The 14,972-nt window shown below is 50.0% G+C and overlaps 2 protein-coding genes across 7 annotated transcripts in view; one reads left to right on the top strand and one right to left on the bottom strand.

Annotated features, from left to right (window-relative positions):
• FARP1 (FERM, ARH/RhoGEF and pleckstrin domain protein 1) overlaps positions 1-9,266 on the top strand; it is a 282,743-nt gene extending 273,477 nt beyond the window's left edge. For all 5 annotated transcript variants that reach the window (XM_017660585.3, XM_037024954.2, XM_037024953.2 and 2 more), the window contains 8 exons: positions 1,001-1,069; positions 1,291-1,380; positions 2,068-2,150; positions 2,231-2,343; positions 2,926-3,092; positions 6,821-6,928; positions 7,228-7,379; positions 8,895-9,266. In XM_017660585.3, coding sequence (XP_017516074.1) covers positions 1,001-1,069; positions 1,291-1,380; positions 2,068-2,150; positions 2,231-2,343; positions 2,926-3,092; positions 6,821-6,928; positions 7,228-7,379; positions 8,895-8,976 — 864 coding nt within the window. In that variant the 3' untranslated portion in view covers positions 8,977-9,266. The remainder of the gene's footprint in view (positions 1-1,000; positions 1,070-1,290; positions 1,381-2,067; positions 2,151-2,230; positions 2,344-2,925; positions 3,093-6,820; positions 6,929-7,227; positions 7,380-8,894) is intronic.
• Positions 9,267-13,241: 3,975 nt separating this feature from the next.
• The window catches only part of STK24 (serine/threonine kinase 24), a 108,861-nt gene continuing 107,130 nt past the window's right edge, over positions 13,242-14,972 (bottom strand). For both annotated transcript variants that reach the window (XM_037024957.2, XM_037024955.2), the window contains exon 11: positions 13,242-14,305. In XM_037024957.2, the coding sequence (XP_036880852.2) occupies positions 14,269-14,305 (37 nt within the window). In that variant the 3' untranslated portion in view covers positions 13,242-14,268. The remainder of the gene's footprint in view (positions 14,306-14,972) is intronic.

Raw genomic sequence — 14,972 nt, 5'->3', positions numbered from 1 at the left:
GAGAACTGAAAACAAGTGTTGAAACAAAACCTTGAACATGAATACTGTTCACAGTAGCCAAAAGACTAAACAACCCAAATGCCCATCAACAGTTAAGTGAGTAAATTAAATGTGGCATAACCATATAAATGAAATATTTAGCCACAGAAAGGAATGAAGTTCTGATCCATACTACATGACTGAAACTTGAAAACATGACGGAGTGAATGAAGCCGGACACAAAAGGCCACCTGTTACATGATAGGATTTATTTTGAAATATCCAGAATAGGCAAATCCATAGAGAAAGAAAATAGATTGGCAGCTGCGAGTGGCCATGGGGGTTCCTTTTGGTGGATGAAAAGTTCTGGACCCAGACAGTAGTGGTGGATGCACGCTGTAAGTGCACTAAGGGTCATGAATGGTAAATTTTATGTGTATTTTACCACAATTTTTAAAATGATAGTTTTGTGGGGTTTTTTTTAAGTGCCCCTGAATGGCCTATGCCCTTAAGGATTGATAGTCTGGGAGGAAGAGCTTTTTAGACACACTGGCTGTCACTCTTTTATCCTAGAACAATGACTAGCTTTTGAGAACCAGAGTTTTAAGTGATGGAGAACAGTCCTTTTTTCATAGTCCTCTCCTATGGCTTATCTGTCTTCCTGGGGCCCTGCTGCCACTCGGATCTGGCTGGGGGTCCTTGTCACCTCCCTCCCAGCAGGAAGCCCACAGGGCCTGGGGTCAAGAACGTGGTCATAGGTCTGGTGTGGGCCAGCCCCTGGCCCAGGCCGTGCAGCTGCAGGCATGCTGCCAGGCCTCGAGCGCGGGCTTCCTCTCCGTTGGAGCTGATGGCAGCCCCTGCCTCACAGGTTCTGGGGAAGGAGAGGAGCTTAGGAAGGGCTTAGCACAGCACTCAGGAAGCAGTAGCCGATGCTGATTTTTACCGGGAACAGGGTACTCGTGAAGCCATAATCTCCCATGCTCTCCATGGCACCACTTCTCAGGGTCTGTTTTCTCCGCAGGAGTTCATTCGCCTGGGAAGCCTCAGCAAGCTGTCCGGGAAGGGGCTCCAGCAGCGCATGTTTTTCCTGGTAAGTGGTGAGCGCAGTTTGTCCCCACGCCCATGGGGTCACAGGGCTGGCTGGCCTCGGCCACCAGAGTGGGGTACCTGGAAGGCATGAGGAACAGCCGAAGCTGCTCAGACTGGGGCCACTGACATCAGAGTTATGCAAGATTTTGAAAGCATACTTTCTGTCCTTGGTTTCAAATGGAGCTGCGTTTGTCTCAGGTGCACTCGTCCTTGCTCCTCTAGTTCAACGATGTCTTGCTGTACACGAGCAGGGGGCTGACGGCCTCAAATCAGTTTAAAGTCCACGGGCAGCTTCCGCTCTTTGGCATGACCGTGAGTATGCACTGTGGGCATGGGATGGGGGCCTCTCGCTCCAGGCTGCCTGCAGCTTGCAGACCAGGCTAAAGGGGACAAGGGCCGGTGACAGTGACATGAAGAAGGAGAAGGAGGGACTTGACAAGGGAACCATACCATCACAGGCTCCATGGGAAACCTAGACCTCATTGGGGTTCCCTAGAGGGGGCTCTGGGACATGGCTGCCCTTCCTGCACACAGGACATGGGGTATGTTCCTTCTAGAATCAAGAGGCAAGCTGACGTGGCCATGTGGTGTGAAGTCGCCTCTCACTGTCCCATGTCTGGCCCCAGGGGCCCTAAAGACAGCCCTCACCATCTAGCAGTGGAGAAACGGAGCCCACCTCCTAGACCAGGGAGCCACCCAAGATGTGCCAGTAGGCGGGGCTCTGTGTTCTGTGACCCTTGGCTGACAGATGCAGACAGGCTGCCAGTCTGCACAGGATGATTTCCCTGGATTATACCCACATGCTCCTCACTGGTTGGACAGAGGGAAGTTTATGGGCTCTGCCAAAAAACTCGACGCATTTTGACCTTCCTTTCATTTTCCGACTGGTTTTTCTGACTTGGTTCCCTGGGGGCGTAGCCAGCTTAGAGAATGTTTGAAAATGCATCTAAACGTCTCACTCACTTCTTGGGGTTAACGTTGTGAACACTCATCCCACAGATAGAGGAGAGTGAAGATGAGTGGGGCGTGCCCCACTGCCTCACGCTCCGGGGCCAGCGGCAGTCCGTCGTCGTGGCCGCCAGGTAACCAGGACCCTGACCACTTACCTGTCTGCCCTTCCACCTGCTGTGGTCTGAAAACCTGACGGCCACCTTTCTCTCAGTTCTCGGTCCGAGATGGAAAAGTGGGTTGAGGACATACAGATGGCCATTGACTTGGCAGAGAAAAGCAGTGGCCCCGCCCCTGAGTTCCTCGCCAGCAGCCCCCCGGACACCAGTAAGTGGGGAGGGCAGCCTTCCTGGCACAGTGGAGCCCGCCGCCTCTAGGAACAGCCATGGTGGGGGGCGGCGGCTCCGGCTTAGAGGGGGGCCTCTGTGGCATCTAAAATCGCCCTACCAGGTGTGCTGTATGTCCAGGGTCATTTGCGTTAAAAGTGAAATATGAAGGAACTTTTTTTACTTTTTTTCTGGATGTTAAAAAACACACACACACACCTTAAAAGAGTGTGAGTGCGCAGGACGTCGTCACCTTTTCTGGGCAGCACTGCCGCCTGCCCCACAATGTCAGCATCTGGGGAGAAAACCGGGGCCATCCTCCACGCTGGGCCAGCACCGCGCGCGTGCGGCCCAGGGTGTCGGAGGCCGCTGGGCAGAGGGGAGGCTGGCCTGCCCCTGGGTGCGGCCCTGATGGGTGCAGGGCTGCTCGCGTGAGTTCCCACCTGGTGGGTGCACGGGGGCCCCAGGGCCGGACCGCTGGAGCCTCCCACCCCTCCAGTCCCGTCGGGCTCCTGCGGGGTGGCAGGAAACGGGCACTCTCCCTGGGGAGCAAGGTCACACACGCCTTCCGTGCCCGGTGCAGAGTCCCCGGATGAGGCTGTGGCGGCCGACCAGGAGTCGGAGGACGACCTCAGCGCCTCGCGCACGTCGCTGGAGCGCCAGGCCCCGCAGCGCGGCAACACCATGGTGCACGTGTGCTGGCACCGGAACACCAGCGTCTCCATGGTGGACTTCAGCGTCGCTGTGGAGGTGCGGGCACTCACCAGGGGGCACGGGTTCCGGGGGTTGGGGGTGGGCGCGTCTCCTGGCCCTCATTCGGCCCCGCTTGCCAGCACGGTGGTCACTGTGCTCCCCGGGCCCCACCACCGTCTTTCCTCACAGGGGAGGCGTGGGCAGACTATCTGGGCATTTTGCCTGGAAATGGCAGCCAGTGCAGGCAGGTGGCCACCCCCAGGTGCCAGGGTGGACACGACCTGAGCAGCCCCCACCCCAGCCCTGAAATCGGGTGTTCAAGGGCTGAGGCCATGTCAGAGCTGCATCAGTGGTCGTAACCTGGCTCTTCGGGTGGGCCCCGTGTGGTCTTTGGTGATCTGGCTCTCCCCGGGGCGCAGCAGTGAATCTTCCAGGGTTGCATACAACCCTCCATTCCCTAGGAATCCTCTAGGCCAGGTCCATAATCCTTCCCCTTTCAGGGTCAGGCCCAGAAAGCTCTAGAACTGCAAGTGCCACTGGTTTTTAGAACCAAACCTGAGCTGTCATGAAGCTGCTTAGTTTTGTGTGAACATTCACGTCTCACACGTAATTACCGTGTTTGATTCCGGGCTGCTGCCCCAGGCCTCACTGCTGGGGGTGCGCACCATTTAGTAGAGGCATTGGATTCTCTGAAAGCTGAGGTTTATCTCCTAACCACGCCTGCCTGGCCCAGAAAGCAGCATGTGAGAGGCTGAGCAAAGAGCAGTATTTTGCTTTTCGAACCAGTAGTATTGGGAGTGTGCCAAACATTCCTGATATGCTGTTGGGAAGCCCTGAGATGGTTCTCTGGAAGTGATCTTACAGTTCCATGGAACTCTTCTTATTGAGTTTTCCTCTTGGTGTTCTCAAACCCGTGCCTACTTCTAAAAAACGTCCTTGCCAGGGCTGTGTCTGAGGCACAGGTGCCCCGGCAGGAATGGCCTCTCTCCTGACTGCTCGCGACTCAGCCTTCTCCCTCCCTCCACACCTCCACCGGGTTTGTTCACACAGCTTGCCGACCAGAGAATCCTAACAGGGGACTGGATCTTCCCAAAGTGGAAGGAGCAGGGGACCACCAGTGACCATCGATCTGGTGGGAAGAACACCTGATCAGACCTAGTCTGGTCTGTCCAGTGAGGCTGATCGTTGGTGCAACACTGAAATTGCTTGCTTCACTTTATGCTGACGTTTGTGATGACAGTTAGGCCTGTGACAGTGGGAATTTGGTAGGCTTGAAACCTTAGTTCCTGAAGGCACTTAGGCCATTCAAGAATGCAGCAAACACCGAAGTCAGGTAGGTCCTGGGCAGCCCAGAGGCACCTCCGAGGCCAGCTCTTCTAGGGGCCAGGCCTGCACAGCTGCAGTCCTCTGCCTGTGTCAGGAGAGGGTGGGGAGCCAGCTCAGCAAATCCGCGCACAGGCCAAATCCAGCCCAGCCCCTGCTCCTGTATAGCCTGGGACCAAGATCAGGGTTTTACATTTTTAAATAGCTACCAGAAATATCTTTGAGATTTTGCCTCTTGGCCTGAGAGCCTGGGCATGCTTCCTCCAGCCTACATGCCAGCTTCTCTCCTCTGTCTCATGTGGAGCTCAAGCAGGGAGAAACAAGTACTGGGGATGTTTGGGGGTGAGCCAGTGGGCACTGGCCTCATCTGATGTGGGGGGCTGCCGCCGGGATGGCCTGTGTGATGTGTCACCTGCCGCTGGAGCCGGCAGAGGGTTCTCAGGGAAGTGATGAGAGCTTTTAAGTGTGGGAGGGGGTCCGTTCCTGGGGCAGCCCTAACACACCACCGCACACTGGTTGAACTGGAAAGTTATCCTCACGGCGCTGGGGGTCAGCAGCCTGAGGTCAAGGTGTGGGCAGGGCTGGGGCCTCTTGGGGACCCTGAGGGAGGTCTGTGCACGCCCCTCCTGGATTCTGGTGGTTGCCCGTAATCCTTGGTGTTCCTCAGCTTTTGGGCGCTGACCCCCAGTTGGCCTGTCTCATTTGGCAACCTCCCCGTGCATCTGTGCTAAAACAGCCTCTCATAGGGACACCAGCGATTGCACCCGGGCCCACCCTATCCCCAAGTAAGGGTATGTTGACATGTACCAGGGTTAGGATTTCAACCTATCTTTTGGGGACCATTCAGCCCCCAAGGACTGAGCAGTTATGGCAGCCAAGGAGAGGGAGGAACAGAGGGGCCTTCCTTCTGTCAGGGAGTCTGGAGAAGCGGCTGCTGGGAAAGGGGGTCAGGAAATGGGCACGGGCTGGTTCTGGATCGTGGATGCGGACCCCTCCCGCAGCTGCAGCAGCTGCAGACAGACCTAGGTAGGGGTCATCCACACACAAAAAGGTTCAGCCTCTGGAGTGACAGGAAAGAGGCCAGAGCATAGGGGCTATGTGACCTGTGGTGGCCGGCAGAAGTGAGAACATCCTTGTGAACCTGCCTAGAAGCCGGCTCAACTGTCTTCACCCCCCTGGGGACTGGCTCTTGTTCCAAAGGCAACTGTGTCTAAGAGGAAGGTCTTTTGGACTCTCTTGTCCAGAAGAATCTGTAAGTACGAGGAAAGAATGTGCTACTCAGCTTCCCTCCAGCAAGTATGTGACTGTGATCACAAAAGCATCAAACCCCAATTCTGGTTGCCACCATCAGTCACCTGAAACTCAAAGGACCCCCCCCCCATTGCTTGTCCCTGCCAGAGGTAGCCATATGGGATGATGGGACACCCCCACCCCATCTGCAGTGACCCCTTGGTTTAGCTGAGCCCCCCGGGATGGCCTCTGCCTTGTGTTCTCTCCATCTGACTCACTGTTCATTTGTCTCCTTATCGGCTCAGAAGCAGCTTGGCAGAGACCTTATACTTTTTTCATACCCATTCCTGGCATAGGGGACACTTGCATTTAATCCAATAAGCATTTTTAAGTACAAGATATAGGAAAAGTACTGAAGGGCTAGAATAAAGCAGACTCAGGTATATTTTTAGTATTTATTGTGGTAAATTTGCCCATTTAACCATTTTTAAGTGAACTCGGCAGTAGTTACATTCACAGGGTTCTGAGTCCATCACTACCCATTCCCTTCGAGTCTCCCTGGTGATGAGTCACCCGCTTGTTACGGACGTGGACATCCTGTTCAGCGTCCTCTTCACAGCCAGTGGCCTTGAGGGGCCTGAAGCGGTCACTTGAGTGCAGGGTGGATGGGCAGGACTTCATTCTGCTGCAGTCCAGCCTTCCTCCCTGCCCAGGACCACTAGAGGGAGGCCAGGAGCTGCCGGGCCAGGGCTCCCGAGAGCCTGCTGTGGCAGGGACGGCCTTACTCACTGCTGCCCTAAGCACCATCAGCAGGGCGCCTTAACGAACTGGCCTCACCAAGGGGTCGTGAAGGCTGCCCTTCCTCGCCTCTTCAGCTGCTGTGGTTTGCCAGCTGGCCCTGGTGTTCACTGCAGCTGGTGGCACCGGACAGCCTTCCCTGGGTGTCTCCTCACCTCTAAGGACAGGGGTCAGAGTGGTTTAGGGCCCAACCTTCTCCAGCCTGAGCTCTTCAATTATATCGGCAATGACCTTATTGCCAACTGCGGTCACAGTCTGTGGTGCTGGGGGCTAAGATTTAACATATTGGGGGGACACAGTTGAGGCCATTTTTTAAAGTCGGTTGCAAGAAGCCTGTTCCTTACACAGCCCTGTGGGCCCAGGCTACACCCCACCACGGGGGGTGAGGGGGTGCCGCCCCATTGGCACCCTTTACAGGCCTACCTGTCTTTCAGAATCAGTTGTCTGGGAACCTACTGAGGAAATTCAAAAACAGCAATGGGTGGCAGAAGTTGTGGGTGGTGTTCACGAACTTCTGCCTGTTCTTCTACAAGTCACACCAGGTAAGTGCCTTGCATGGGGCTGGGTTCCCCCTTCTTGTGGAGCAGGCGGCCTGCCACCTGCCCAGCCAGGCATGGAGAGGAAACGGGTCCCACCATAGGCCTGCTGTAGACCCTCAACACTAAGTGAAGGCTGACATTATCCATTTGCTGAAGGACCATTTCAGCCTGGAAAACGGCTACTGGTTGGACAAATGAGGGGATTACTTGAGGATCCGGGTCCGAGGTGCCACCGGGTGGGTGGCTGTAGCCAGGCTCACCACCTGCCTCTCCAGAGCCACCTTCTGTTGACCGTTTTCCAGGACAATCATCCCCTGGCCAGCCTGCCTCTGCTTGGATACTCCCTTACCATTCCCTCAGAGTCTGAGGACATCCACAAAGACTATGTGTTCAAGCTGCATTTCAAGTCCCATGTGTACTACTTCAGGGCTGAAAGCGAGTACACTTTCGAAAGGTAGGTGTTCCCCTCTGCTCTTCTGAACAGATTTCTTCTCAAGGACCAGGCATGTACAGTCTTCCTGTCGGTGGCTACCCACTGTGGGCCTGGGCATTCACTCCCTTCCAAACTGCACTTGTCTTCCTAGCCTGGCCAAATGCTTAGAATGAAAGTATTTCACAGGATCTGGGGGTCTCTGCCTGATGGCAGTGGCCACCTCTGTTCCCACAGAATCCAGTGGCACCATGGTTTCCGAGGGGTGATGATGTCCATGTTGATTAATGGCACACATCACTTTTAAATGTGACGTGTTTCTCGGGCTTAGCTGTCATGTGCCTGATGGGGCTATGGCCTGAAGGGCACACAAGGGGACAAAATCCTAGTGCTTTGGAGGATACCTCAGTGAGACTGCCTGTGTGAGATATGAGACCCCAGGGCCACAGTCTTCATTTCCCCAAGAAATTAAAGTAAAATGGAAAGAGCCAGGCCTTCATGTTTGATGGAATTGAAGTAAAAAATCTGGGCCTCTGGGCACTGTATCTTACCAGATGCTCCAAAAGCAGGCATCACTGTGGGACCACCAGCTTTGGGGGACAGAGGTCATGATCCTCACTAAGGAAGAAATTTCTTTCCTGCCCCTTTTGACAGGCCAAGTTCCCTGGCTCCCCACTAGCACTGTGAACCCATAAGGGTTTCTAATGGATGGGCCAATTATGAACTGTACACATTTCCAAGTTAGTTCAGGTGAAACAGTACAGTGGTTTAAAACAGGAGCGAAGCCTCCCAGAACTTCCCCAAACCTAAGCTCCTCAACTATATTGCTTGAAATGTGAGCCCAGGGCTTAGCGGTTTCCACATTCAGTCCTGGGCTGGACGGACAGTGTAGACTGAGCTCGAAGGCTAGGCTGATCCATCCATGGTGGGGTCTTGTCACTGTTGCACAAGGATAATTTAGCCTTGCAAGGTGGTAAGATCCGAAGAGGACCTGTGATTAGGGAATTTCTAAAACTATGTTAGAAGCTTGGTTTTCTAACCCTCAGCACTACTGACATTTTAAACTGGTTAATTCTGGGGTGTTTTTTTTTTGGTGGGGTGGGAGGCCCGAGGGGGTCCTGTCCATTGTAGGGTCTTTAGCAGCACCTCTGGTCTCTACCCACCGGATGCCAGTTGTGTCCACCTATGACAACCAGCACTGCCATCTCCCTGATATACTGCAAATACTTGAATGTGGCACACCATTGTCCATGAGTAAAAGAGTAGGGAGGTAGAGTAAGAAGCCACTTTACCTCTAACTGCTTTACATGTAGTGTGCACCCCCTGGGCCAGATATATCTGTCTAGGGCACGTTGGGTCAGTGGTTCTCAAACTGTGTTCATGAGGAACACCTGGAGGAACCCTTAGCCCTGTTCTCATTAAACTGGGTACTAACAGTCCATTTAAGAACTCTTCTGCTAAAATGGTGTTTACAAACAAGAAAAATTCGGACACAGGTTTATAAAAAGTGACCCTTGACAGTCAACTTTGCTTTCTTAGGTGGATGGAGGTGATCCGAAGTGCTACCAGCTCGGCCTCACGTGCTCACGTTCTGAGTCACAAAGAATCTCATGTATACTGATGTCATGACCCGTTTGATTGGTTCAGCAGCGGCTGCTTTCCTGGAAGACATTTACTTTCTTCTGTATTAATGAAGCCCTAGTAAAATTAACACCCGTCTGGAAAACAAAAACATGGTTTCACAACAACTCATCTGTCTGCACAAAACTGTTTTTACCCTTGTCTTTTCAAGTGGTTAATTTCTCCTCTGAACGGAACTGTGCTCCCACCGCTGATGCCAGTGGCATTTCATCTATCATTCGGTGGGGCTGTTTTTAGCTTGTGCCAGTATTAAACAGCGTCATTAACATAGTGCCAAATGACATTTTTCCTCCACAACTGCACCTTAAAAGCAGTACAAACACATCCGTTCAACCAAAAGACAGGGCAAGAGCTCTTCTTTTTCTTAAACTTTTTGATTTATAGGCTGCTGCATTTTAAAATACAGATTTTCCAGTGTTTGTGATACACATGGCACAGTCTTAAGCAAATGAGATCATTTTCAGATTTTTTTTCAATCTTTCTACTTTTATAATAATAGGAAGTTAGTAGGATTTACTTTGATTAATAAGCAATTTGCAGCACACTATTCCACTTTGGGGTTTCATGCTCCAGTGAAGCATGAAACTGGTCATCAGACCTATTTCTGGGTGCAAGTTGACCAAATTGTTTGTGATTACTATTTGCAAAGTGTGGCGGGTTGTTTGTTAAGCCGAAATCCAGTGTGATATCTGGACCTTATCACTGTACTGTGAGTGGTGTACACAATGGGAGGATATTAAGCTGTGGTGTTTTGCTGTCTGTTTCACAAGCATGAAAACCTGTACGTCAGTAACCGGGCCATTTGTGGTATGTTACGTCATGGAGATTTGTACACTTCAGCGGATGCAGAAGCGCTATGAAGTAGCCATGCGCAGGCCCTGTTATCATCCCCATATCCTACTGCAACTGGGGTTTGGAACTGCGCATTCAGTAGTTATATATATTGTGCCTGTCTTCAAGAATCATTCTTTTCTCCTCATACTCATTTCCCCACGCATGGGGTATCAACAGTGTGACACTGTACATCCTCGACAGTCGGACTACACAGGGAACATGGTTCCAGTCACTGCTGGCGCCGGGAGTCAGAGCCCGTTTGCCTGTTGTCTGTGGAGACCAGGTGGCTGCTAGTCCCAAGCCCTTTCTGACGCAGTCTGGGGGGAGCGACCGGCCCAGCAGCTCTCTCCCAGTGCTCTGTGCCACAGCTGGGAAAGCCCCTCACCCAGAAACACAGGACGACCCCAACTTTGTGGAGCTGTGACTGGTGAACGGCAATGTACAAGTGGACGAGTAGCTTGAGATGTGTTAATCGTTTGCCTTACAACATGTACCAGATGGTTTTAAGTACTAACAAAAGGGAATAAAAATACCTCACGCCACAATCCAGCATATTGAAGTTTTAAGGCAAAACTTAACCAACCTGGTGTCATCTTTATTTGCATCCAGTGCAGGTGGGCAGGGGGAGCAGGAACCAGCAGGCACTGCCTCCAGGGCAAGGGATGGCACTGGCTGGGCACTGTGGGGCAGGGGGACAGAACGGACACACCCTCATTAGGACAAACAATGGATTCCAGAGAACTTGGTGGTTTACAGTCTATCTGCTTCTTCTAACTTGGTACTGGGAAAGCAGAGCTTCCTAGGAGACTGGTCATCAGTGGCAATAAAAGGACTAAAACCCAATGAATGAGAGCAAAGCAGACAGAAGGGCCTACCTTCCTCTGCCTTTGCAAAGGGGCCCCAGAACAAGCTAGCTGGGATACATGACCCCAGTTGCTGAGATAGCAGAGGCTGTGTCAGGAAAACTGTCCCTCCAGAAGTCACATGCCTGTGAAGCTTGGGGACAAGGTAGTCTCCCACTCCAGTAGTTGTGATTCTAAATCATGGACACTACAGTTCTGCTCTGTGACTAGCACCTCTCTGATCCTTCTGATTTCAAAGAAAACAAGAAGTCCCAATCAGGTGGGCAATTTAGACCACTCCAAAACTTGCAGGCATCTCGGAGACAGTCCATCAGGACTGCTGTCACAAAATACCACAGACGGGGCAGCTTATCAACACATGCTTACCTCGGTTCTGGAGGCTGGGAAGTCTGTGACCAAGGTGCCAGCAGCCTCAGCCTCTGGCGAGAGCCTTCTTCCTAGTCGGAGGCAGCAGCTTCTGGCTGTGTCCTCACGTGGCAGAAGGGGTGAAGGACGCTCTGTGGAGTCTGAGGGCACTAATCCCATCCACGAGGGCTCCACCCTCATCAAAGCACCTCCCAAAGGCCCCACCTCCAGATACCATCACGGTTGGGGGTTAGGATTTCAACATATGAACTTGGGGTGGGATGTCAAGGAGGGTGGGATACAACATTCATCTACTCTCTCTACACACAAAACACAAAATTACAAAACAATGGTTTTGTGAACTTTACTGACCCTTGCAAGATACAGTAACCTGTCCTTAAGAACACACCCTGCCACTCTCCCCAATGATTGCCACATTTTATAGCAGAAATACAGAAAGTGTATTTTTTAAAGAAGGAAATATAAAAATGTTTATAATGGACCTTATGCTTTCTTTAAAGAAAGATACAAGATAATGAAGGACCAAACCAGACACTTCACAAGACCAAGTCAAGAACAAAGCTGCTGGATTGGGAAGGTGTGTAGCACTGGTTACAAGACAGGTGCAAGACCAACTCTTCTCTGTAGAAGAGTTGCCCGGCTCCCAAAAGGCAGCAGCTGGGCTTCCCTGTGCACATCAGCTGTTAGCTGCTGGGGCTTGGCATCTCAAGGCTTCCAAGCATTAGTGAACCCATCTGCCAATCTCTGTGGTCTGGTTGGTTGGACACCAACAGTAGAGTATGTTGTCTGAGGCAGGTTCCACTGTAGCTGGTCTCTTAAAATGTACACCCCAACAGTAGCCTCCTTGGCTAAATAAGGTGCCCTTCAGAGGGCACACATCACATGAGCCTTTAAAAACACAGGCATCAGTTTGTGTGTCTACAGAGACAAACCAGAGGCAACCATGGGGAAAGGATCTACCTTTAAGATGCGGTCAAACCACATCTCCAGGAAGCTTAACTGACAGAAGATGCTCAAAAATACTCTAAAGAAATAACTGGCTGCTTTATGTAGAAGGTGGTGGTGTGTACGACAGTCTAGTGATTGCTGAGTATTTGCCAACTATTCACATCAATATGCCTGACTAGAACCCAGTCTACCTATCAGCAAACCCATTACTCATTTAGGGATTTTCTTCAGCATCTCTCTTGACCTCACTGCCCACTGGCTAATTAGGAGACATCTACATTAGAAAGCTGCTGCCAGCACTGGCTCCCTCAGAGTCGGACGAGCAGACCTGGGACCTGTTTCATTTCCTGAGCGATCTTCCCCTGCAATGGCAAAATGGATCTTTGGCTTACGCCCCATAGGGAGACAAATAGTTTCCTCACCCAGAATACTTTCTGGAAACAAAATGGAATATGCTCAAGTTTCAAATATGTTCAAGTTAATATTCTTACTGGAGAATACCATGCACAGTAAGAATGAGCAATTCAGTTCCACTTCCCCCTAACCAAAATGCATCCCTTACATAAATATTCAACCTTAAACTACTTCTAATTTTAAAAAATCATAATTGATTTCAGAGCTTAAAAACTAAACTCCACTTTACAAACCTAAGTAATACCCCCTCTCAAACCTCTGTGGCTCAGGCTTCTGTCCTCTCCCTGTCCAGGCCAGTGGCTGGCAGGTACCTGACCTTCCATCCCAAAGTCTACCCAGTAACTTCCTGGCTTGCAAAAACCCTTTGTCCTCCCCCTCAAGAACTGCTACTCCAAAAGGATATGACAGTGTTTCATCATCAACTAACAGAAAAGAAGGCCCCATGTACTGAAATCACAAAATTGCTGCAAGAACCATTTCCCATCCTGAAGACCCCGAGATTAGTCACCCCACTGGTAAGCAAGGCCTTGCCACAGCCAAGAAAAATACAGACACCTGGGTGACAAGTAGCAGACATGAGCTCCTTTAAGGAAACAAAACCACCCTGGGAAGACAGCAATTTCACAAATCAGCAATACTCAGCTGTGTGCTCAATGACCAATTTTTTTTTAAGGCTGGCATAGGGAACCAACCTGGACATACACCATTTGAATGTGGGCACTTCTTACTGGAGCTAGTGAATGTCTCATCACACAACCGCACACACAACAGGTACACTGTCTCTTGGGAGTCACACATCAAGGAGAGTATACAAAGTGTGTGTGTGTTATAAAATTTATTCGTGTAAGCATTCAGACATTTGGAGGTGGGCAAGATGATACGCAGATTTCACTACAAGGTGCGACAGAAAATCATACTAGAAAGGACGGTACAGCTGGCGCAGGATTGGCAGTGGCACGATTCCAAACAAATGACAGACGAGAGCACTCCATTGGGGAGAAACTTGAAATAATAATTTAAAGCTCCATGAGGCAAGATATGTTCCAATTTAAAACACTAAGAAATAGTACCATCGATGAGAAGGGAAATCAACTTCTAAGTGTACCAAAGGGTTACAGGGCCAACAAGAGGAAAATCTGCATGTGTTGAGGTACAAACAGGAGTGTTCCATAAGAGGGGCATTAATTATTATTAATGGCAAACCCTGCAAATACAAAATAAAACCCAAATCACTGGTCACATAATTCAAAATTTACATGTAATAAAGGCAAGGCAATAGACTCAAGTTATGGCCTGTCAAATATTTACTCCACTGACATTATCTACAGAAGCACTTGGCCAATTTGTACACAGTGATTCCTTATGCACGCCAAAAGGGTTTCCGTAAAAATGACACTATATACACGTCTGTACACTGATCCACCAGAGCGATTCTCCGTCTCCCAGGGAGTGGGAGTCACCAACTTAAAGCAGGATACCTGAGGTTTCGTTTCTTCAGTTGCCTTAGCGTGATCCCAAATATACATTTCAGGGTTTGTTTCTGTTTTTAAAGACACTTTCTTTGATATGTGCACTATGGTTAAAATTAAAAACAAGAATAATAAAATGATCGCTTTAAGGAGCTGACCCCCACCCCCACCCCACCTTGAGACTTCACCTGGCCGAGGCCAGTGAGGAAGGACCGTGCGTGCTCTGGGACAGGTGCCTGGGGCGGGGAGGGCCGGGCGGGGCGGGGGACAACCCCTCGATGGCGCACCGCTTCAGCAGAGTCAGCAAAGGCCTCGACGTTTAAAAAGGAGGATGAAGAAGAAAAAAGGAAAAACAAAACCCAAAATGCCAAAGGAATTTCAGTGGGATGAAGTTCCTCCACCACTTAGAGAATATCTAGGAAAAAGAAAACAAAGATATAAAAGTAAATAAACGTCATTACTCTAGCCCCATACAAAAATTCAAATAACCAAAATTCAAGTTTTTATAGAGTCCCAAGTCATAAAAATATCAAGCAGAGCAGATATCAGTGGCTTAATTATTAAACTTATAAAAATTAAGAAAATAATAATTCCAACACAACTTTTCATAGGCTGTTTAGTCATTAAAAAAAAAGAATATTTCAGACTGAGAGAAAAGAGATGTGAATAAAACAGTAAGTGATACAATTTTTTAAATTAAGGAATCAGTATTACCCAATGACATAGTAAGATTCCAGAGATGCATATTTGACTGATTTGAGTATCAGAGCAGGAAGCCCTTTGTGCCCCCAAAATATCGATACTTATTCAAGCAATTCAGTTCCTAGAAGTATCTCAGAAATGTGGTCCAAAGGAGGAACAACATATTTGCACAAAGGTCCTTTGGGTTTTTTGTAATTAAAAAAATTAGAGAACTCTGATGTCCAACAATAGAGAAATGGTTAAATTAGGCAAACTGAATGACATAATCTAGATTAAAAATTTTAACTGTATTTAAGCAACACGAGAAATACACACAAAATCATACATGCCCTACACATGTATAGTTAGTTCCACAGGCTCATTTTCTTACCCTAAAAACC

This window comes from Manis javanica, chromosome 9, assembly GCF_040802235.1.
Source record: "Manis javanica isolate MJ-LG chromosome 9, MJ_LKY, whole genome shotgun sequence".
NCBI classification, from domain to species: domain Eukaryota; kingdom Metazoa; phylum Chordata; class Mammalia; order Pholidota; family Manidae; genus Manis; species Manis javanica.
This window is presented reverse-complemented; position numbering and strand designations above follow the sequence as displayed.